At 41.1% G+C, this 24,824-nt stretch overlaps 1 protein-coding gene across 6 annotated transcripts in view; it reads right to left on the bottom strand.

Moving 5' to 3' along the window:
* LOC101169224 (multiple epidermal growth factor-like domains protein 6) overlaps nt 1–24,824 on the bottom strand; it is a 62,474-nt gene that overhangs the window by 33,979 nt on the left and 3,671 nt on the right. For 5 of the 6 annotated variants that reach the window (XM_011482815.3, XM_020708410.2, XM_020708409.2 and 2 more), the window contains 10 exons: nt 15,581–15,703; nt 10,424–10,546; nt 9,659–9,784; nt 4,158–4,280; nt 3,256–3,378; nt 1,432–1,569; nt 1,219–1,341; nt 734–856; nt 388–621; nt 180–308 (listed from right to left, as the gene is read on the bottom strand). In XM_011482815.3, the coding sequence (XP_011481117.1) occupies nt 180–308; nt 388–621; nt 734–856; nt 1,219–1,341; nt 1,432–1,569; nt 3,256–3,378; nt 4,158–4,280; nt 9,659–9,784; nt 10,424–10,546; nt 15,581–15,703 (1,365 nt within the window). The remainder of the gene's footprint in view (nt 1–179; nt 309–387; nt 622–733; nt 857–1,218; nt 1,342–1,431; nt 1,570–3,255; nt 3,379–4,157; nt 4,281–9,658; nt 9,785–10,423; nt 10,547–15,580; nt 15,704–24,824) is intronic. The other variant, XM_020708408.2, reaches the window with a different exon arrangement.

The following is a 24,824-nucleotide window of genomic DNA, read 5'->3' as shown; positions in this document are numbered from 1 at the left end:
TAGCACAAGGTTTGATTCCCCAATTCTTTCTGTGTTCAGGAGATAGCAAAAGTTTTGGGTCCATATGTAATAAATCACACAAGCGCTGCTAAAGGGTAAACATCCAAATATTTTGTGTGTTTTAGAATTATTTTTTCTAAAATAAGAACTTAAAATGTACAGATTTTAGTGATACTTACTTTTATTGCAGATAATCCCAGTCCAGCCAGGTGAGCAATGACATCGATCTTTGCTTTCTGTGCACTCTCCATTCACACAATCTTTACAGCTTAAAGTGCAGTCATCCCCAAAGAAGCCCCCTAGACACACTTTGAAACAATTTGGTTAACAGGGTAGTTTTAGGTCACAATTTTTCAAAAGAATAAATTACGCAGTATTTCACAATACCTATGTGACTATCCAGCATCAGCTCTCCTCTGGGTCCTCTCTGCATCTCTACATCTTCTTTACTGTCACGAACACCAGCATCATAGACACTGGGATGGGAGCGCAGGGCTGACGTGTAGTGCATGAGCTGAGGATTCCCATGAAGCAGCAAATCTTGAAACCGACTAAGTTCTAGCTGCTTCTCATCCTTGTCTTCCTCCTCTTCTTCTTCCAGTTCTTCTTCTCCATTCAGCGCTAAACACGAAGAAAAGTGCGGTTTATTTTTTTGAAAATGTTTTGTTCTGCAAGGTTTCAAATAAATTTGGTGCACTACTATTTGTCATGCACCAACACTAAAGTCACTCACAGATGCAGGAATGCTTGTCATGGTTCAAGCGGAAGCCTTTTGGACAAAAACACTTGTATGATCCTAAGGTGTTGACGCAGTAATGCTCGCAGCCAGATGTTTCTGCCAGACACTCATCAACGTCTAAATGGACACACAGCAGCAGTCAAGCTTTATTAAAGACATGTTTATTAAAGGCATGTTGCATACATTTTGTGGAAAATAAATTTCACTGGAGTTTGCCAAACTACACTTGAGAAACTTTATTTAGACTTTTGCTTCATCTCTGAATCTGCACTTGATTTCACATCTTCTGCAGATCTGAATATTGCGATTGCTGCAACTTCTCTCTTCCTACTATAAGTTCTGCTTCAAATGTTCTTCTATTTATTGGCCATGACCTCTAACATAGCCAATGAACTTTTTTTTTAGTGCACAACTTTGTCACAAAGGAAAAAGAAGCATAAAAAGCTGGTTAAAACCTATCAAAAATGTAGGGTTTTTACCATCACATCCGCAGCCGTCTGGGTTCAGTGTGAGGCCAGCTCTGCAGCTGCAGTCGTAGCCACCGGGGTAGTTTCTACAGACGTGGGTGCAGCAGGACTCCTCACTGGCACACTCATCGCTATCTAAACACAGAATCACAATTTTAGGGGTTGAACTGAGACAAAAACCTGAGCAATCCTAAAAGAAATGGCAGTTTTTAAATGTAAGCTTACCTATGCAGGTCTTCCTGTCGTGGCTCAGCTGGTAGCCATGGTTGCAGGAGCAGAGGGGACCACCGGTGGTATGCTCACAATGATGGGAGCACCCTCCATTGTTCTTCTCACAGCTATTCACAATCTCCATCTCAATGCCTGCCGGTGAAAGTACACTTAAAGTTTATTTTATTAAGTAATAATAATAATAATAATGGATTGAATTTATCTGCGCTTCTCATACTTGATGATGGTAAGCTACTGATGAAGCCAAAGCTGCCCTGGGGCAGGCTGATAGAGGCGTGGCTGCCAGTTTACGCTTACGGCCCCTCTGACCATCACCGGGACATTCATGCACATTCACACACCAGTGGAGCAACACTGGAGGCAAGGAGGGTGAAGTGTCTTGCCCAGGGACACAACAACAGTTGACTGGGGGAAGCGGGGATCAAACCGCCTGAGCCACTGTTGCCCTATAGTTGCTGCCTCAAGTATACTTGAGTATAAGTATAGCAGGTATTCTATGAAAGTATATTAACTGGATACTTGTTCAGACTAAATTGGAACATTGTAATTAAATATAATTCAATATATAGATACAATACTTCAAGTAAACTCACTTTTATCTATACTTGAAGTACACTTAAATAGAGTCCTTTAAGTTTAAATTCAAAGTAATTTTATTTCTATGGCAGTTTTCATGTAAAGAAAACAGCTCAAGGTGCTGTACATAAAAACAAACAAGAATGCAAAACCACCAATCCCCACTCATGCAAACAAATAATTAAATAAGCCTCTCATAATAAAATACACAAAAACAAGCACAAGTAAAAGAGAAATGGCAAAAAATAAATAAATAAAGAAGCGAGAACCCAGAAGGCTCCGTCTGCTCTGTCCTCTTGTTGGCTGGGGTGTCAGCATAGACACAAACACCCCAGCCAAGGGTGAGAAAACACTTGTAAACAGTCTAAAATATAAAAGTGATAAATAGAAAAGTAAAAACATAAAAACAGCTAAAATATAAAAAAAATAAAATAAGTTAATGCATAAAAAGTCAAAAACACCTGAAATATAAATAAGAATAAGTTAAGACGTTAAGACAACTTGACAAAAAAAATATTAAACAAATAAATATGTTATAAAATATAAGAATAAAAATTCTAGATCCCACATAGGAGATCTAATTAAAAGCTGAATTAATAGATGCATCTTTAATTTCTTTTTAAAAACCTCGACATTGGATGAGACCCTCAGATCCTCACTTAAAGTATAAAATGGTATAGAATTCAAAGTCTGAAGCTGGCATTTTAAAAGCTACCATCTCAGTTTAGAATTCAGTATCTAAATCTTCCTGAGAAGACAGTAAATGCTACAATACAGAATTATACGCGTGCACAGCTTATCATCAAATAAAATGTCATTTTATATCTAGGGCGGAGTAAAAATGAAATAAATTGATCTTAATAACAGTACTGATGAATTTAATATAAAATTTAAAAAATATATATTTTTTGGCAGTTTTTAATGCAATAATTCATACATTTATTATTGAAGGTTCCATCTTTGTTCAGTTTACATCACTAGTTAATTGAAAAATGTTGTTAATAATCAAAACTAATTGTTTTTTAATTCAAATTAGTCATAAAATATACCGCTCTATTTTGCACTGCTTCTCCATAGATTTACCTAAAAAAAATATTCATTCGTCAATAATAGCAAGATTAAAAAATATATATGATCGTCTACATGCTGATAGATTCCTCCAAAGAACACATTTCTTATGACTCAGCTGTAGTTTAACTATATGAGGAAAGGATCAAGAATCAGATGACAATCCTTACTCACGGTAGCACTGCTTGCCACCAGCACCAAGCTCAAATCCGGGATGACATACACATCTGAAGGATCCCACCGTGTTGACGCAACCATGAGAACATCTGGCTGAACCAGAGCTGCACTCATCGATGTCTATGGGAGAAGAGCAGCAATTGAGCCAAAAGTCCACAAAACGAAGTGAAACCTGGTATGTTGTAAAAGATTTATCTGCTTTGTAACATTGCAAAACAAAAAGTGTCTCCACAGACCAAAACATATAACATTTTTCAAAGTTATGGAAGTTCTCTCATTTCCAAAGTTTTTTTTAAAGAAAATGTACTCGTCTGGCAAAGTAGCTGATGACTCTCGAGAGCAGAGTTTTCTTTTTTTTATTGAAAGGCAAAAATACAATTTATGAATAGGAAAAAGATGCAACAACACAAATCCATTATTATCTGTAAAATGCATCTGTAATGGAGCAAAACTATTACAAATATGGGTCTGTTTTAGATCAAGGACTAAAGGATAATGTAGTAAAGATGTGAACATAGGCCAAGTCTTGCAACATGAGTTTTTTGGAGATGCAACTAGAGGATTGCAGGAGATGTAGAGCCTGTGGAGAGCTGCCAAACTAGAGTCTCAGAACAGAAAAAATAAGAAAAAGATCTTGTGAAAGAGTGTCTGCCATGAGAGTGGAAGATAGTGATGGTTCGATTGAAGAATACCAAACACTGAAATGTAATGACTCCCTGCTGCTGATTATCAAATACATTTCACACCTTGGTCATCCCATGTTCGATCTATTACCATCAGGCAGCCGCTACAGGTCAAGCAAAGCAAAGACAAAAAGACTCCAGAACAGATTTACCCAAATTAAATAATAATTAAAATAAATCTGAGATCTCAAATCTCAGAGAATGCTTAGTGCTTACCTGCACAGTTTCTGCCATCTCTGGCCAATCTGAAACCAGACTGGCAGCTGCAGCTTGCATGGCCAACATTGAAATGACAGAGCTGGGCACAGCCTCCATTGTTGTCCTGACAGGGGTTCCTCACTAACACATGAACCACAAAACAAAAGATGCATTTATAAGAAATGTCATTGAATAACATTCTCCTAAAGATACAAATGCTACTTTGTGTTAAAAATTGTACCAAAGTAGATCATCTTTAAGTCAGTACCGCACAAAATGTCATGACAGCAGCTGCCCTGCCCCCCCAGCTGCTGCTCGTCACCTCTGATTCACTCCTCACCTGTTCACTTGAGTATATATTGCTGCCATGCAGCTCCACTCACTGCTGGAACGTCAAGTCTTCTGCCTGATTCCCAGCTTACGCATGCTTTGTGGTTTCAGTCTGTCTGCAAGCCTGCTTTTTGTTCCACGCTCTCAGATTGCCTGCCTGCCTGCCTGCCTGCCTGCCTGCCTGCCTGCCTGGCCTGCCTGCCTGCCTGCCTGCCTGCCTGCCTGCCTGCCTGCCTGCCTGCCTGCCTGCCTGCCTGCCTGCCTGCCTGCCTGCCTGCCTGCCTGCCTGCCTGCCTGCCTGCCTGCCTGCCTGCCTGCCTGCCTGCCTGCCTGCCTGCCTGCCTGCCTGCCTGCCTGCCTGCCTGCCTGCCTGCCTGCCTGCCTGCCTGCCTGCCTGCCTGCCTGCCTGCCTGCCTGCCTGCCTGCCTGCCTGCCTGCCTGCCCGCCCGCCGCCCGCCCGCCCGCCCCGCCCGCCCGCCCGCCCGCCCGCCCGCCCGCCCGCCCCAGGAATCTGCCTTCTCTTCTGAAAGATCAAAGGTTGCCTATGTTATTTCACTGTTAACTGGTCGAGCAGCTCAATGGGCTACCGCTGAGTGGGCTCGGGATTCTGTCATCTGTTCTTCTTACAGACAGTTTTCAGAGGAACTCAAGGCAATTTTCGACCCTGTGAAACCCCATCGGGAGGCAGCACGCCAACTTACAAAGATACGTCAAGGTAAAGAGACTGTTGACGATTACATTATACGCTTTCGAACCATAGCGTGTAATAGTGCATGGAATGAGGAGGCCCTCTATGACATGTTTTATGAGGGACTGGCGGAGTGCGTCAAGGATGAATTGGCAGCACGGGAACTCCCAAGACGGATCAATGATTTGATGTCACTGGCAGCCCGCATTGACAGACGCATTCAGGAGAGAGGAAGGGAGAGACACAATGCACTTAACCCTAGAATTTATCATGAACCCCGGTCATGTTTCAGTCCTAGGCCTTCTTTGACTTCAGGATCCAACACGGAGGAGCCTATGCAGTTGGGTCGCACACAGCTCTCCAAGGAGGAGAGGGACCGTCGATTCCAGCAGAATCTTTGTTTCTACTGTGCTGCTCCCGATCACCGTATTGAGAACTGTCCAGTAAAAGGTCTGGCTCCACACGGAAGAAGGAGACGTGTGTGTGAGCCTTTCTCTATCATCCTCCTTCCAACCTAACCCAAGGACTAAAGCCATGTTTCATGTCCGGAATCAGGTACACTCAGAAACTGTACTAATTGACTCTGGGGCAGACAGTAATTTCATGTCAGAGGAAATTGTTAACAAGTGGGGTGTCAACGTTTTCCCTCAGCAGAAGCATTTGAGTGTCAAAGCCATTGATGGCCACGTCATAACCAACAGTCATCTGGTTACTGAACCATTGAAGATGCAAATGGACAATCATTTTGAATTTATCAGATTTCATGTTCTCAAAAATACTGACATTAATGTAATTTTAGGTCTGTCCTGGTTGCAACAACACAATCCGCAGGTTGATTGGCGGTCAGGTCGGATCCTGACTTGGGATACTGGCTGCTACAATAACTGTCTAGGCGCTATGGAAACACCACCGTCCTCAGATCGTAACAGGACCACAGGTGACAAATACCCAGATCTCACCAAAGTACCTGCTGTTTATCATGACCTTAAAGAAGTATTCAACAAGTTAAAAGCCTCTGCTCTACCCCCTCATCGTCCATATGACTGCTCCATTGAACTTTTACCAGGCACATCACCTCCCCGAGGCCATGTATACTCACTCTCGGCTCCTGAAAGGCTAGCCATGGACACTTACATCAAGGAGTCGCTGGCTGCTGGACTCATAAGGCCGTCTTCCTCTCCTGCTGGGGCTGGTTTTTTCTTTGTCAAGAAGAAAGACGGGGGCCTGAGACCATGTATTGATTACAGAGGGCTCAATGAGATCACTATCCGTAACCGCTATCCTCTGCCCCTAATGTCATCTGCCTTTGAACTTCTCCAGGGTGCCAGTATTTTCACCAAGTTGGATCTACGCAACGCCTACCATCTGGTCCGGATCAAGGCAGGGGATGAGTGGAAAACAGCTTTCAACACGCCTTCAGGCCACTTTGAATATCAGGTCATGCCATTTGGCTTAACTAATGCCCCGGCTGTTTTTCAAAACCTTGTTAATGATGTATTGGGAGACATGATTAACCACTTCGTATTCGTTTATCTGGATGACATACTGATCTTCTCACGTTCTAAGACTGAGCATGTCCAACATGTACGCAAGGTCCTTCTCAGACTACTACAAAACCAACTTTATGTCAAAGCAGAGAAGTGTGAGTTTCATGTCACTACTACCTCGTTCCTGGGGCTGGTCATCTCAGAGGGGAGGGTCAAGATGGATCCTAAAAAGGTGCAGGCAGTATTGGAGTGGCCGAAACCCGAGAACCGTAAACAACTTCAACGGTTTCTTGGATTTGCTAACTTCTACCGGCGCTTCATTAAGAACTACAGTAAGATTGCTTCACCCTTATATGCTTTGACTTCATGCAAAAGGACATTTTCCTGGAACCACGAAGCGGAGTCTGCCTTTCAGGAATTAAAGTACCGTTTTACTTCAGCTCCTGTTCTGATTACACCTGACCCAGGTAGGCAGTTTATTGTAGAAGTAGACGCTTCAGACACAGGGATTGGCGCCATCCTCTCTCAGCGGAGCCAGGACAATAAGGTCCACCCGTGCGCTTTCTTTTCCCGCCGCTTGTCTAGTGCTGAGAGGAACTATGACGTCGGGGATAGAGAGTTGCTGGCCATCAAGGACGCCCTGGAGGAATGGCGTCATTGGCTAGAAGGGTCTGAAACTCCTTTCGTCGTGTTCACAGATCACAAGAATCTGGAGTACTTGAGAACAGCCAAGAGAGTTAACTCCCGCCAAGCCCGCTGGGCTTTGTTTTTTAACCGGTTTGATTTCTCTCTTTCCTATAGACCAGGCTCTCTGAACACGAAGGCTGATGCACTATCCCGAAGGGATGCCTGCCCATCACAGGAGGAGACTCCGGAATTCATCTTGCCAGTTTCTGCTCGACTAGCAATAATAAATACTGATATTGAGGAGGAGGTACGATCTGCTAATCAGGGCTCCCAGTCTCCGTCAGCCTGTCCCACAGAATGTATTTATGTTCGAGATAACCTCAGAGCAAAGGTAATACAATGGTTCCATTCATCCCGCATGTTTTGCCATCCTGGTCAGAGGAGAACTTTTGCTATTATCCGACAGAGGTTTTGGTGGCCAAGCATGAGAAAAGACATCACTGAATATGTCTCTGCTTGTACAGAGTGTGCTCAAGTCAAAGCTTCTACATCCCCTCCCGCTGGGTTGCTACAACCGCTGTCAGTCCCTGGAAGACCCTGGTCCCACATCTCTTTGGATTTCGTCACAGGGCTTCCACCATCTGACGGGAAGACTGTTATCCTAACCGTGGTGGATCGGTTTTCAAAGATGGTGCACTTCATTGCTCTTCCTAAACTCCCTACAGCTAAGGAGACTGCTGAGGCCCTTCTCAACCATGTATTTCGCATCCACGGCATTCCCAGGGATATCGTCTCGGACAGAGGTCCCCAATTTACAGCCAAGTTCTGGGCAGAGTTCTGTCGCCTACTGGGAGTGTCTGTGAGTTTATCTTCTGGCTTCCATCCACAGTCTAACGGCCAATCTGAACGGCTTAACCAGCAGTTGGAGACTAGCCTCCGCTTCCTCTGCACCCGAGAGCCGGCTTCATGGTCCCGTAACCTCATCTGGGCGGAATACGCCCATAACACTCTTCCTTCATCTGCCACAGGGTTGTCTCCCTTCAAGGTGGTATATGGGTACCAGCCCCCTCTGTTTGCCTCCCAGGAGGGTGAGGTCTCTGTTCCCTCAGCCTACGCTTCTGTCCGGAGATGTCAGCAGGCCTGGCGCAGGGCCCGGCAGACTCTCCTGAGGACTGTGGAGACCTACCGTACTGCTGCCAATAGACGAAGAGTTGCAGCTCCTTCCTATCAGGTGGGCCAAAAAGTATGGCTTTCTACTGCTAATCTTCCCCTCCGTCTGGAGAACAGGAAGCTGGCGCCGCGGTTTGTTGGACCCTTCCCTATCTCCAAGGTGGTCAACCCAGTTGCTGTTCGTCTACGCCTGCCCAGACCCCTCCGCATACATCCCACTTTCCATGTCTCCAAGGTGAAGCCGGTTAGGACCAGTCCCCTTGTTCCCTCTGCCAATGCCCCGCCTCCAGCTCGGTACGTCGACGGGGGTCCTGCCTACACCGTGAGACGGCTGCTCCGTTCTCGTCGTCGTGGAAGGGGTTTGCAGTACCTGGTGGATTGGGAGGGCTATGGCCCGGAGGAACGTTCCTGGGTCCCTGCTCGGTTTGTTCTCGACCCCACCATGGTCGCGGAGTTCCATAGAGACCATCCTGATCAACCCGCACGACCGTCTGGGGCCGGTCGTTGAAGAGGAGGTACTGTCATGACAGCAGCTGCCCTGCCCCCCCAGCTGCTGCTCGTCACCTCTGATTCACTCCACATGTTCACTTGAGTATATATTGCTGCCATGCAGCTCCACTCACTGCTGGAACGTAAAGTCTTCTGCCTGATTCCCAGCTTACGCATGCTTTGTGGTTTCAGTCTGTCTGCAAGCCTGCTTTTTGTTCCACGCTCTCAGATTGCCTGCCTGCCTGCCTCACTCAAGCTTCCAACAATCAACCTACCTGCCTATGACCTCCAGTTTCTCACTGCCAAGTCCTCTCTCAAGATACCAAGCAGTAAGACATTCCTCATCTACAAAACTCTGTGTTCACGGACTTCCTCATTCCTAGACCGGCTCTGGACTCTGTTCCGTTCCTCTCATTCCTCATCACCCACAAGTCTGCCTCAGCTCCCCCTGGTGTCAAGTTTCAGCCATCATCCTGCCTGCTCTGGTCCTCAAACTCTGAAGTTCTTACTCCTGGGTCTGTCATATTTTGTTGGTCCTCAAGACCTGGTCCTGACACAAAATAAGCATTAAACAGATCTTTTTTTGAGGGGGAAAAAAAGTTTATGCGTAAGTTTTTATATATAAAGTTTTTATTGTCGAGTTTAGCAGTTTTAAGAAGGATCATCAGAGTGATGACAGATCAACATTTCTTTTGCATTGCCTCACCACAGAACATTGGCTTACTCACGTTCACAGTGTCTCCCATCTCTCTTCAGCTTATAGTTCCTCTGACATTCGCATTTGTAATGATTGGGTCCCATGTCAACACACTTGTGCTCACATCCACCATTCAGGATGGAGCAAGAATTCAGAGCTTTAAAGAAGACACAGAGCCATAGAAAAACGGTTTAAAAAACCCAACAACTATGTGTTCAGATTTAAGTTTAGGTTTCACAATTTAATGGCTTTTAAGAGAAAAAAATTTCACCTGATAGTTTAAGGTCCAACGTTTATTGTATTTGTGCAAAGGCAGAAAATTTGGCAATTAATCCAGTGGTATCTCTAGCTGCATTCAATGAAATGTGCCAAAACAGGGGCTAACTTGAAATTACTCCAATGCTCTTGCTAAGGATACTATAAAACTACCTTTAAATGCTAATGACTTTAAAGACACATTCATCAAAAACTCAAAATTTCAGCATAAAGCTACAGGTTGCAGATGGAAGTGCTAAGTGACTCAGTCATCACTGATCCATGAATAGTTTTGTTTGGTAAAATTATCTTGCAGAGAATTTCCTTTGATTTCAGCAACATTAGATCAAAAATTCAACTAAATTGACAGGTTAATTCTACTCAAAACAGTTTTAATGTGCAAAAAATATTCTAGGAACTCCAGATCTAATATGTCCACTCTTCTTTTTAAATGTTGGGCCAACAGTATCACTAATATGTTTCTGCTAAATTTCATTGTGGGTCAAATCTGACCCTAACTGTCTTGGGGGAAAGATCTCACCGATGCAGGTCCGGCCATCTGTGTGCATGCGGAATCCTTTGCTGCATTCGCAGTGATAAGAACCTGCTGTGTTGATGCACGTTTGCTGGCATCCTCCATTGAACTCCTCACACTCATTTACATCTGAGAGTATACAGAAAAAATAAGGAATCATGCCTCAGGTATGATATAAACAGAATGCTACGTCCAAATAAGTTGAACTTTTAAGTTGAAATTACTGTACTCATGATTGGGAATGAATAACAAAAGTTAGATTGGAAACAATTACGGTAAAAGGTTTTATATTGTTAAAAGTTCATTAAAATGTTCAATATTTGTCATGATAATGCCGACTGACATCCCAGGGGGCGATCGGTCATGACTTCACTAACCACCATAGGAAATTGCACTGTTCTAAATCCTTTGAACAGCTACAAGAGTAACATACATAAATCACTCTTGTGATTCTTTCTTCTCTAAACTCATTTTAAAACTATATTTTAAAATGTATGAATAAGAAGCTTGTACACGTTTTTACATGTATGTATAAAAACACACAGATGTGCACACAAACATAAACACAGGTTTGTACAGTTGTTGGTTTCAAGACATTGTTCAACCCTTAACCCCAACCTGAACCATTCAGCGTAAACATTAGACCTGATCAGGTGCAGATAAATTTAGTTCCCCTCATTACTGATCTTTGGACTTATAAAGATCCAGCAAGAGCGGTTGTTGTACCAGGAAACTCATCGATCCATCCATTTCCTAGACCCGCCCACCCAGCTACTAAAAGGCAAAGGCAGTTTGTCAGTCCCATGCAGGCCAACACAGACTCAAACAACCACAAACATATGGTACTAATCATATAAGAAACAACTTAGTCTCTCTTAGTCATCAATTAACCTATGAAGCAAAATTTTGGGATTGTGGGAGGAAACCCAAGTGCTCAGAGAAAACCCACGCTGCCACAGGAAGACTCCAGACAAACAGGACCCGGCTGAGATACGAACCAGGGCCTTCACGCTGGGAGGCAACCGTGGTATCAAGTATAGATTAGATAATAGAAGACGGTTTATTGTTTTCTTGAAATGGAGAAACAGCTGTGATGTATCCCTCTCCAGCAGCTGTTCAGCTCTGACAGTGGAACCACAGAAATCAAAGCAAATGTCAAATGTGCCTTTCAACTGCCAGTTAACCTTTACCTGATGTCTCTACTCCCATTAAAAAGTGTTCAAGAGACTATTAACTAGAACATTTAGAAGAAATCATGTTATATGGAGAAGCAGCAAAGTAAATTTAACACTGCAGTAATAATTTTAAATCTGTCTGCTGTGTTTTAACAGGGTGCAAAAGATTGCCAAAATGTCAGACTTCAGCAGTATTTCCTTTTTTTGTTTTCATAATAGCTGTATTCTGGCAGCCTGTAGGTTGCATCTAACAAACCCTTTTTTTCTGCCTTCACTGCAGTGCAGCAGCATAAAAATACAACTTTCTTCAGTTGTGGTTTTTTTTTTTTGTTATTTTCGTTTCTCCTCAACACTTAATAAATATGCTAAAAGCGGTTAACATGTATCGCCTAACAAAAAACTAATCTTTAAAAAACCTGAGCTAAAGACCAATACAAAATACAGATGCACCATAACTGCACATTTCACTGTTTTTAGAGAGACACTTCTACTACATGTCCAGGGACTACAGATAAAAAAAAGTCCTTTTGGTTAACATTTGCAGAGATGCATTTTAATGTGCATTGTCCCTGTCAAACAAACTAATAAATTAAAATAAAATAAAAAGTCTAATTTTCACTCATAAAGCATCAGTAGAGTATAGTGGTATAAGTGTTAACCTTGTATCCTGACATCTGCGCTGCCCAGAAGAAACCCGCAAACTTATTTAATTGAATAGGAAATAATCGGATCGTCAATAATCCACACCTCTCAGGAAAACTGTCTTTTCTTTCTCTCACATTCATGTTTCTGTTGTTGTTTCGTTGTTTTTGTTTTTTGTTCTTTCTCTTTTCCTCTCTCTTTTCTCTTGCCCCCCCCCCCCCCCCTTCCCATGTCCTCATATGTGAATCAGGTAAAGTCAACGCAACCACGGTGAGTATTTATTTATGCACGGAACGGGCGCGCGCGCATAAGAGCATGCACACGCGATCCCGCACACACACGTTGATAAACTGCAAAAACCTCACTTAGGCTCACACAGGACGCACGCAACATGCAACTCACAGCCAAGACACGTTCACCCACAACGCACAGCGCTTGTCAGTGTAGCAGGAACGCACAGCGGGCACGCGCACACGGACGGGCACACGCACTATTTAGCCTTGCACTCTCCCGGTTAGAACAGCTATGAACAGTCTTAACATCGTTAGCTGGAATGTGCGTGGACTTGGTTCTGGGCCAAAGAGATTGAAAGTGTTAAATTACCTGGATGATCTTAAAGCAGATATAGCTTTACTGCAGGAAACCCATTTATCTTTATCAGCTGGTCATCTCCTGTGCTGTTCCCAGTATCCAGTTATGTATTCTGCCGGTTTCAACTCCAAACAAAGAGGGGTTGCAGTTTTGATTAATAAAAATGTTACATTTACTCATAAGGATACAGTTACTGACCCAGAAGGCAGATTTGTAATCATTAATATATCCATTCAGAATAAGGACTTTTGTATAGCGAGTGTCTACGGCCCGAATGTTGACGACTCTTCCTTCTTTCACAGATTCTTCACCTCACTCTCAGTTCACTCTGACTCCACAATCATTATAGGAGGAGACTTCAACCTTGTTTTGGACCCTGAACTTGACAGACTCAGCACAGCAGCAAACCAGCGTACATGGCAGTCTGCAAGTATTCTAAAGCAGTACATGAATGATCTGGGTCTCTGCGACGCTTGGCGCTCATGTCATCCAAGCACTAAGGGGTTCACCTTTTTTTCTCCAGTTCACCATTCACAATCTTGTTTAGATTATTTATTAGTCAGTAACTCCCTTTTGAAAGAAATTAAAAGTTCCAACATTCATCCAATTATTATCAGTGACCATGCACCAGTTTCTATTACTATCTCAAGGGAAGTACCCAGACCCTCGGGTTCAATCTGGAGGTTTAATACATCTCTGTTAAAAGACCAGGAATTTATTGAATTCTTTAAAAAAGAGTGGGCAACCTTCTTAGAATTCAACAATACTTCTGAAATATCACCAAGTGTTCTTTGGGAAACAGCAAAAGCAGTCATGAGAGGGAAAATCATCTCCTATTCAACGCATAAAAAAACGCAAAGAGAAAGCAGATTTATTAGAACTAGAAAATAAAATCAAAACCCTGGAGACTGCTTATGCTGCTTCTGCACAGGAACACATACTGGGCGACCTGAAAAATTTAAAACTGCAGTTAAATGACATCATCAATAAACAAACACAATTCCAGATACAAAGGCTTCGACTGGAAAGATATGAAAAGTCAAATAAATCTGGCAAATTTCTAGCTAATCAGCTTAAAATTAATAAAGAAAAATCAACAATCACTTCTATTATGGACCAAACAGGGAATGTCACCCATGACCCGGTAAAAATTAATAATGCGTTTAAAGACTTTTATCAAAACTTATACACTCCACAGATCAATCCATCAGAACAAAGCATCAACTCATTTCTCAACAATGTAAACCTGCCCAGGTTAAACGAAGATCAAATCACAAATTTAGACTCTCCGCTCTCGTTGTCTGAGCTTCATGAAGCTCTGTTACTTATGCCTAATGGTAAAGCACCAGGGCCTGACGGCTTTCCTGCAGAGTTTTATAAGGAATTCTGGGAACAACTGGCACCAACATTTTATAAAACGGTAAAATTTATCAATGAAAGCCAATCTCTACCACCTAACATGAACTCCGCCAACATTATCCTTCTTCTAAAACCAGACAAAGACCCCACTAGTCCTTCAAGCTATCGCCCCATTTCTTTAATTAATGCAGATGTAAAAATTATCTGCAAAGCACTAGCACAGAGAATAGAAAAAGTCACTCCTCACATAATTGACTTTGATCAAACTGGATTCATCAAAGGCAGACACTCGGATGACAATGTCCGCAGACTCATTAACATAATAGACTTTGCCACCATCAAAAACCAGGAAATGACTATACTATCACTGGATGCTGAAAAAGCCTTTGATAGAGTAAATTGGAAGTTCCTTATTGCTGCCCTCCATAAGTTTGGGTTTGGAGAATCATTCATCAATTGGATCAAAATATTATACCACAACCCCAATGCATCAGTTAGAACTAATAAACAGACTTCCAACAGGTTTTTTCTTGGAAGAGGAACCAGACAGGGTTGCCCACTCTCTCCTTCTCTTTTTGCTATATTTATTGAGCCTCTAGCTGCAGCAATAAGACAGAATGAGAGCATTAAAGGAATTAAAACCAAACACAGCCATCATAAAATTAGTCTCTATACAGATGACACATTACTGTTTTTAAGTAATTTACATTCTGTAAATGAAACGGCAACAATCATTAATGAATTCTCCTCTATATCAGACTATTCCATTAATTGGAATAAGTCTGTTTTATTACCACTGAACAATAATGCGGAGCAAAGACTCAAAATACCAGTTAAATCAGGAAATATCAAATATCTAGGTATCAATTTTTCCCCCAAACTATCAGAACTGGTGCAGCTAAACTACACCCCATTACTGAAAAACATACAGGACGATCTAACACGCTGGACCAACCTGCCTCTGTCCCTTATGGGCAAGGTAGCCACAGTAAAAAATGAAAATCGTACCCAAAGTTAATGATCCCTTCTCAAAGATTCCGACACAACCGCCATTAAAATGGTTCAAAACATTACACTCATCCATATCAAGCTTTTTTATGGAACAATAAACCAATAAATCCTATTACAATAAGCTTTCTTTAAGAATTCACTCATCTACCATGAATTGGATAACATACTGTACATCAGGGGGCGACATTTAGTATATTTATGCCAATGGATTGAAAGTTGAAAATATGGTGAAAATATCTGTCATTTCTTTTAGCATGAGAAAATGTCTGATCAGTTTAGTTGTCTTAGAAGTGAAAAGATTTTTTAGATTTCTTTTTGCAAGACTGTAAACACAAATGAACATGAGTAAATTAATGCACTTTGTATTGTTTTTTCTTTTACTTACCATCACAGCTCCTGCCATCTGACCCCAGTCTGCTCCCTTCAGAACACTTGCAATAATAGCTACCAATGGTGTTGCAGCACTGTCCCTCACAACCTCCTTTATTAAATTCACACTCGTTCACATCTGAAAGACAAAAGATTTTAAAAAAGAAGGCTAAAAAACATGAGGCAAAACACACATGAGGGCAAAAATGACATTCATTTCCATAGTATTCACACTTAGGAACATAATAAGTAAAAACGTTCATTTTTTCAAACTGGCAGACCTAAAGTCACAACTGAATTGGAAGACAAGTTTCTGAGAGTTAACACCTGCATGAAGGGCGGCTCGAGGGACAAAGGCATCCTTTTCATGGAAAGCCAGCCTAGATTTAGGGTGAGATGAGTGGCAGAACGAGCTCCAACCAGAATTGGCACAGTGGCAAACAAAACAAACAGGTTTTCTATATCCAGGAAACACTGGACTACTGAAGGGTGAAAAGAAAACGATGAACCAAAATCGGACATTTTTGGTACATCGTGAAAAATCTTTGTTGTCAAACAGGTAAAGTGCGGCCTCACTACTGATACCAACGGAGGAAGAGGGAGTGTGATGTTATGGGGCTATTTTTGCTGGATCCAGGCTTAGTGAATTGTGTATACCACCACTGAAGAAAAACAGAGAAAAAATAGTTTAAACATTCTCTATGAACAAACGACAGAATTCTGCACAATGAGAGACTTCATCAACTTACAGTCCAATGGGCTACGGGTAAATGAACCAGTTTCAAAAATGCCTCAACCTGTTTGTAGGAGCTACAACTATAAAAAATACTGATTGCCATTTACTTTTGTATGGGTCACTCATTTTTTTCAGGGCACACCCACACTTGGCTTCTAAGAGCGTGCAGCTTTTTTGAGTCTTTGCAGAGACAACAATTTGTTCCCCTTTTTTACCCCTTCCATTCACCATATTGGGTTCATACATGAGGCTGCTTTGATCTCCCAGGCCCTTACTTACACAGAACCAATCCTCTATTTAGCACATTTCCCTTTTATATGGGGGGGCACACACACACCCATTGTAGCTTATAAAGTTATAACCGTGCTCATTTCTAATCTCATGATGGTGACCAGACTCTTACCCTCTGGCTCTTTTTCTCTTGGACCGTGCTTCTTTGATCTAACAGCTCCACATGGCTTTAATAGCTGTTTGGACGTGGTCGGGGTCATTTGCTACCATTATCAAGCCACCAAGAAAAGAAAGACAGAAAGCTTCCTCTCAAGTGCTCGGCCCATTAGCATTTCCTGTACATGTTATACTCTTCTTTCTATCTTGCAAAAGCCTTTTTAATAAAACAAAATGTTTTGCACAAAGCAAGGTCCATAAAGACACAGATGACAGAGTCTGGTGTGGATGAACTTGACTGGCCTGCACAGTCCTGACCTGAACCCCATAGAACACCTTTAGGATGAATTAGAGCAGAGACTGAGAGCCAGGCCTTCACCAACATCAGTGTGTGACCTTACCAATGTGCTTTTGGAAGAATGGTCAAAAATTCCTATAAACACACTCCTCAACCTTGTGGACAGCCTTCCCAGAAAAGTTGAAGCTGTAATAGCAGCAAAAGGTGGACCCACATCATATTCAACTGTATGGGTTACGAATGGGATGGAGCTTCAGTTCATATGTGAGTCAAGGTTGGTGAGTTAATACTTTTGATAATATAGTGTAGAAAAAACGCATCTGTTAGCTGGCTATGTAAAAACATTTCATAATTCTAAAAATGTTTGTCTAAAAGCTTAATTACTGATGGACCTGACTGCCTTTTCTAGTCCTATCTTTTTTAGTTTAACTTGGCGAAAGGGCCTATCCTTATGTAGCACTTGACTAGCTTCCTTGAAGGCCCAGTGCACTTTACAGTCACAGTCCCATTCACCCAACCACATACACATTGACACACTGATGTCAGCTCTGCTGTCAAACACTGGCGCCAACCTATAACCACCAGAAGCAATGTGGGTGTTCAGAGTCTTGCCTAAGGACACTTTGGCACATGGGCAGGAGAGTCGTTGAATGATCTCATGAAACCAGACATGGAGATGAGATTACTGATGCCAGGTCACGGGCTCCGTACCAATGCATGAAAGACACGAAGGATGTTTGAAGATATTCTAAAAAGCTCTACAAAAACATCTGTAATCAGTCTCTCCCAGTATGGTGTGCTCCACTCCGGTTGCAAAAGCCGGTTTCCGCCGCTACTACTGTGTCTCTGTGACCCACATTAGTTCGACAGGGGTAAAATGAAAACAAGAATCAAACTAGGAGATCTAAATATTATTGTCTGGATGAAAATAAGAAAAATATCATAAGATTTAGGAGGCCTGGGCTCGTTGCTTTCCCATCCCGCAGCAGCTCTACATCCGCCGGCCAGCCAGCTGTCCGGTTGCAGGCATTTTAAGCAGACGGGCAAACTAGCTCTGCTGCCCGGCACAGCGCCTCTCTGTCTGCCATCCAGCCAGCCGCCCGACGAAGCAATCACCTCACCATAGTCATCACACAATCACATCACATCAATAATGAAATGGAAAAATATATATTTTTATTGACCAGTTATCTTATTTACAATAAAGATTTTCTAAGTAAAGTTCTATGTGAATAACCACCTGACTGCCACGACGCCCGCTGGCATGTAATCCCAACAATGTTCTGACCCAGGTAGATCATCAAGGATGGAGAATTTGGAGAAAATGGACGTTCCTGAAGAAAACAGTACATTTAATGGCACCTGAGCACATTTGTTTGCTTTCAAAGACTTTACCAGTATGATTCATATGTAATTAGGAATTAGCAAACAACAAAGTCTCAAATGTGGTGAGACATTCCAGAATAAACACGCAGCTTTTGCCCCAAAACATCCTGATCCAGATCCAGAAAATAATTTGTTTGTTGACAAAAATCTATTGGAGAAGTGGATAAACTGCTACTTAATTATGACATATTTGCCAGTTTTGTGGCCTCTCGGGAAATAGTTCTTATTGGAACCCGTTAAATGACAGAGAATACAAAAAAAAATTAACATTACCTCACAAACTTGTGAAATTATGCCCTTTGCTGCAAACACCGGGTTTTCCAAAGCGTGTTGCTGCTCCCTGTGTGTTAATTTCTGTGGGAAACTGATCCAAATGGCTCTTTGAGTGGTAAAAGTTGCCGACCTCTGGGTTAGACAGTTTTAAATAAGGCCTAAAGCCTGAACAACACAAAACCAGAAAATGGTCAAAACCTAAATAACAAACCACAACAACAGTGACCGTAAATTCTTTTGATTTACCCTATTTCTGCACTTCCAGAGCCTTTTTTTTGTTTAAAAATAAAAAACAATAAACGAATCAATAAACTGATTCCTTAGTACATCAAAAATAATCACTAAAGATTTGTGTTTTACTTTTTTGCATATGTTTTAACATCCTCTCTTTTAGAGTAAGTCTTGACTTTTGAATTCTTAGGTTTAAATTTTTGATGAATTTACTGCATCATAAAGAAACATGTGGCCTTTAGTCATTCCTGAGTGTTCAAGAAAAAAGAGCTGAGCATGTAGAGGAAAGTGTCGCTCTCATGTTGTTTGTTACAAATGAAAGCGATAATGGCTTCCCATCAAGTACTGGAAAGTTCAGGCAGCCTTGAATGATGGAGAGCTGCAATTCTCATCAGCGCTAACTGATATTACTGTCCTGTGCAGCGCAGAAGCTCCAAAGTCAGTTCCTCCAAGGACCAGCATTCCTTCTCTCACTCCAAAACATGGACTTTAAATAAATCAGTAGATCTTCAGCCATGTGCCCATTCAATTTAAGGTAAAGCCATGAGAAGATTGTTCCTTTAATCTTCAGGCCTCTGTCCAGCCCAGGTTTGTGTCTTTATTCGGTTCATTCATTGAATCTTCAGATGTCAAAGGAGATGCTAAACTGTTTATCAGTTCACTGAATCATCTCTACCAGATGGAATTTGATTCTAGAACAGGAAGGATCACTTTCTCCAAGCCTCAATTCCCACATTTCTATAGTAGCAAATGGAAAAAGAAAAGGTAATTTTAACTTGTGAGTTACAACAAAATAAAATCAAGAACTCTCATTTTACCTTAACTTCCTCTCACTGTCTCAGTTTAAAATAACTTGCTTGCAACATAAACTGCAGATAAAATATAAGAGCCGTCATGGTTCAAGTCAAAGGAGTTGTTCTTCTTCTTAATATTATAGAGAAAAACAGCTTTTAATTACTTCATAAACTTGAAACCCACAATTCTGATTGATTGTTCAGATGGTGACCCACTCTGATGAAAATAGTTTTTTTAACATGTCATTGTAGCATTTTTCTGATTATGAAGGACATTTATAAAAAAATAGCTTTGAATTTCATTTCTGAGTCACTTTTATTTAAATCATTGTGAATCCGAAGCAGATGAAAAAAATGCAGTTTGAAAAGGAGCTTATTTGTTACATAGAAAATATGCCGGGCGGGTCAAAAGCTCCCTGCTCTGCTCCATTCTGATGCATCCACTTGTAGACGAATAGATCCATAAACATCTTTGTTTTCCTCTTCTGAGCTGCTATCTGGCTCAAAATGGTACGGCTGGATAGCTCCAATATTGCTTGCCATTTTTGTTGCACCAGTAATGTTAGGTTGGGGGTGTGAGGGGCCGTAAACTAGCGGGAGAGCATCTAAACAGATGGGTGATGGGAAGTGTTAGCGGGGTTGCTCCGCGCCAGCAGTCCTGCCCACAACCCAGATGTGTATTTCTAATGAACTACAGCTGCTCTGCAGAAACTATGTCCTAGAAAACAATACAGTTTTTGTCTTTTATTTTGGATAATCATAATTAAAAGAATAATACTTTTGAAACAGATCAAAATAGATGTGTGTTAGACTTTAAGTCTACCACACAAACAATTATGGGGTAAATTGTGGGCAGATGAAGGAGATCATCACCATATGAGATTAAAACCCCTTTCTTTGGTGCCTTGAGCAGACTATTTCTTTAAAACAATAGCTTATCAAGTTTTAGCAGAAAATCCTAAAGCTCCTCTTTTGAAACAGCGCAAAAAAGCATTTGGAAAGCTGGCAAGAATCTGTCAAGAGTTTCAGGAATCTACTTGGTTCCAAACAAAAATCAGGTAACAATTGCAGGTTGACATATTTTTTTAAAATATTGTAATTTGAAACTAAAGAAACAAAGCAAACATATCATCCTTGACAAAAAAGTCATGGTAGAGGCTGAATCAATCCATCTGGAAAGGATATAAAAGCTTTTGAGAAATGATGTTTTCCACAGAAAGAAGGGTGAAAGAAGGCTGGAGATGGTTGTCCTGTGTGTGTTAGAGATGCCGGGTAGAAACGGGTAGAACAGAACACCGCTGCTGTTCAGGATCATGATTTGGCACAGATATGTAGAATTTTCTTCGTGGTCCCTATTTTACACAGGTTTAAGGAGTTCACCCTGACTAAGATCAAAATAATTTATGTGCTTTTGGATACACTGTTTTTATTCTGACATTTACCATACCTTTGTCATAAATATTACCCAAATGCACTACACGAACGTCTGTAAAAGCCATCTTTCCCCTAAAAAACTGAAGTTTGTGTTAAACTACAGTAATTATTGGTGACCAGACTAACCTTAAGCATGATGGGAATTTCTGCTTTATCCACACCATAGGTGGACAACCTGTAGAAAAACAGGATAAAAAGAGATTCTGGCTCTTTAACCTGTGGAAAATGTTTCACCTTCTCCCCTTTTTGGCTTGCTTCCTTGCAGCTGCACCAGCAGATAATTGAAGGTTTCTAAAAAAAAATGTGCAGGGCATGGAAAAAAAGCATTTTTGCAAAGCAGATTTGTGCTGCGGCTAAACAAAGTTGCCTCAAATAAATATTTTCCCAGCATTACAGTTTTAATTTTCAAAATTTAGATAAGATCAACCCTGTGGATGGTTTGTTCTCTTAAAGTCACAGATTCCTTCCAAACCTGTGGAAAATATTAGTGTTTCCTCAAACTGCAAGAACATCCACAGATGCTACAGAGATTTCTGCTTTTATATCCTTACTTTTACACATCTTCATTATAGACCCAATCCTGCTGTGGTTTCCATTAGGGATGTAAAATATGCAGATACATATTGAAAAATCGATGTAGTCCAGAGAGGAACAGCAGTATCGGCTGAAAACCACAGATACGGACAAGATTATGTTGGTTAAAAGATTTAAAATTGATCAGGAAGTAATTAATCAATTTCTGTCAAACTTTGTCAGTTTCTCTTCCTGTTGTGTCTCTACTGTCTTTGCCTTTTTATGTAAATGTAATGCGAACAAGAAGACATCCAATCGCATGCCTTGATTCTACCAAATTAGGTCAATTCTAATTGGCTGAAGGTGAACCACAATGAGGGATGTGTGTCTTTTTAACCACAAAGAACAAAACAATCTAAAAAAGAGGGAAAGATACACACCCCTCGTTTCCACCAAATACTGGAGCTAGATTTGCTTCACTTTTCTGTGTCAAGACCACTTTTATTTCTATAACAGCCCCTGATTCCACTTCACACACTAAAGACGGTTACAGTAACCCTTGTGCTATGTTAGATGACCCCACCCTTACATTGATGTGTTCTCCCTACCATGACAAAGGTGGATAAAGGTGGAAAGATTTCATGTAATCCATGGACACCAGTGAAGATCACAAATCATTGAAGAAAAAAGGTTCAGTGCACTGTCTAGTGGGTCTAGATGACCCAACTCCCAATGGTAAAGTGCTTAGGATAGCACAAGGGTTAAGCAGCTTCTTAACCCTTTCTTTAGATTCTTTAAAATAATAATTAAAGAGAGAGTCTCTAGATTAAAACTACAACGTTCTTTTTTAATTTAGAAATTCATTTTCACTTGCAGAACAGCAGGACCACATTTACAGAAGATCTTTGCTCCCTGGAGCTAAGACAGAGAGGTTTGAGACACAGCACGTCGTTCTTTGACCATAGGTAGCATCTCGCCTTTATCTTTGTTTTACCTGATCGATTGGAAACTCTCTCAGTTTTTCATTCAATATAAAAAAATGTAGTTTATGTCAAAGTCAACCTCGCTGTTTGTTTTCAAGTATTAGCAGTTTTGTTTAATCGCCACAGTAATTGACAGCAACATAAGTACCGTGGCTAAAAGATATAAAACAATAAAAATGTGGGTTATAAACTAAGTAGATTTAACACTAAAAAAGGAGATAAATGACAAAAAAATTGATTAGCAGTTGATTGGAATGATTTCAAGGAGACAGTTTTCATCTGTTCCTACTCGACTGTTTGTCACACATCGATCCAGTAGCAAACCACAGAGAAGTCTGACAGGTGAAAATCTATTGTGAAATGCTTCTGATTTAAACAGAGATGTGATTAAACGACTAGTCATTGAGATAAAGACGCAGAACTTTATCTCAAATCTTAAATAGAATTGAATTGAATTGAATTGAATTGAAACAACTGAATGCCATCCATCCATCCATCTACCTTTCTGATCAGGGTCAGGAGGTTACTGAAGCCGACTTTGTTTTTCAGAGGGTAAGATGAAGAATGAAGAGCCCCAGCTAAAATTAAAAGAAAAAACTCTAGAACTTTACGTAGTTAAAGTTACTGTACAAGACACACACGATGAGTTTAACAGACAGCAGATTCCTTTGGATTTTTTTTAAGTGCACCATCTGCTAACAAGTCATTTTAATGTGAAAATCCCTACAGAAAATGATAAAAAAAATTGCTCCATACTCTCAACTTTTTTCATGTGTAGTTTTACAACCTTTCAGGAGAAACAATAGAGGTAACAGATGCAGTGCAGCCAGTATATGATAGCAGGATTGACTTTTACCACTATGGTTTATGGCAAAACTGTGATTTCTCAACTGTGAACTCCAAGACAAAAGTCAGATGAGAAGAAATCTGTTTGCTGACATGCTGATACACAGCCCTACAAAGCCAAACTTACAAGCAGCCAGACTTCTAAGTAAGGGCCAGATGCTTTTAGTCCTTGCACAGCTTTTTGTGTTTACTCTAGATAACATACATACACTTTCATCAATTTAACTAAAGCAAAGCCTTTAATAAGATTATTAGATTTAGACAGAGAGGTATTTATCGGCAGGAAATCATACATTCATAACATCACATGATTTTGGACTAAATCCAGGATGTTTAGTACTTCACAGTGTCGACACCGTGGCTTTGCTGTCTGTGGCTGAACAATGCCTACTGTCTCATTCCAGAAATTGGAAGCAGGTGGCCAGTGAACCCCCACAAAACACAGTGGACTCTACCACGACAAGTTGGCAAGAACACTAAAGGGCGTAACAGTACAAGAGACCAATTGATGATGAATGATGAAAAGAGAGTGGAGGGAGCTAGTGAGGACTCAAACCACTCCAAAGCTGTTCTTACAGGGCTCATACCAATCAGCAACTTGGTTTTGCAGAAGTTGAGGACACCCAATTGCAAAGGGCCTTTCCACATCAGTAGGACATTGCATGTCGATTCTTACAACAGGGGCACATTTACTGCTAACAAAAATGTTCCAAAAAAGAAATACCTTATTTTCTGCACAATGAGGCACACTGTTATTTTTGTTTTTTTTAAAGTGTGCCTTACAATCCAGAACACCTTATACATGATTGTGGTGGTATATATATAATTGTGGTTGTGCTAACTGATGTTGAAGTGATTTTGAGTGGTACAAGGGATGTGCTGAAAGGTAAAAAACATCAAGTCTAAAAAGTAAAGCCCATCAACAAACAAGAAGCAGCTGTGATCATCAAAAACTGAATCAGAGTATGTACGACCGACAGGAAGTAAAGTCAACGCCTGAATATAACAGATTCAAGAAGAGATTGAATCAAACATTTCTAATAAATGAACTGTGCATATTAGTAAAATCCCATAGGACAAAATACTGACGCCAAACATGACTTGTAATCCCATTATAACTCATTCTGCATTAAATCATACATTCCTCTCCAAGCTTTTTCTTTTGAGGCTTTCTGCAGAACCAGAAGTGTCACCTGAATCTCAAACACAGTTAACATTTGTATATGAAGATCAAACCGCTAAAATATTTGGCCTGCACAGTCACATGTAAGTCAACACATGCATGTACAGCACGAGCTCTGAAACATCTCTACACTTCCCCTTGGAAGGGCACTAAAGAAGAAGAAAAGCATGCTCTGAGGATCACACTAAATTAACAT

The sequence above is a fragment of the Oryzias latipes genome, chromosome 13, assembly GCF_002234675.1.
Source record: "Oryzias latipes chromosome 13, ASM223467v1".
Classification (NCBI taxonomy): Eukaryota; Metazoa; Chordata; class Actinopteri; order Beloniformes; family Adrianichthyidae; genus Oryzias; species Oryzias latipes.
This window is presented reverse-complemented; position numbering and strand designations above follow the sequence as displayed.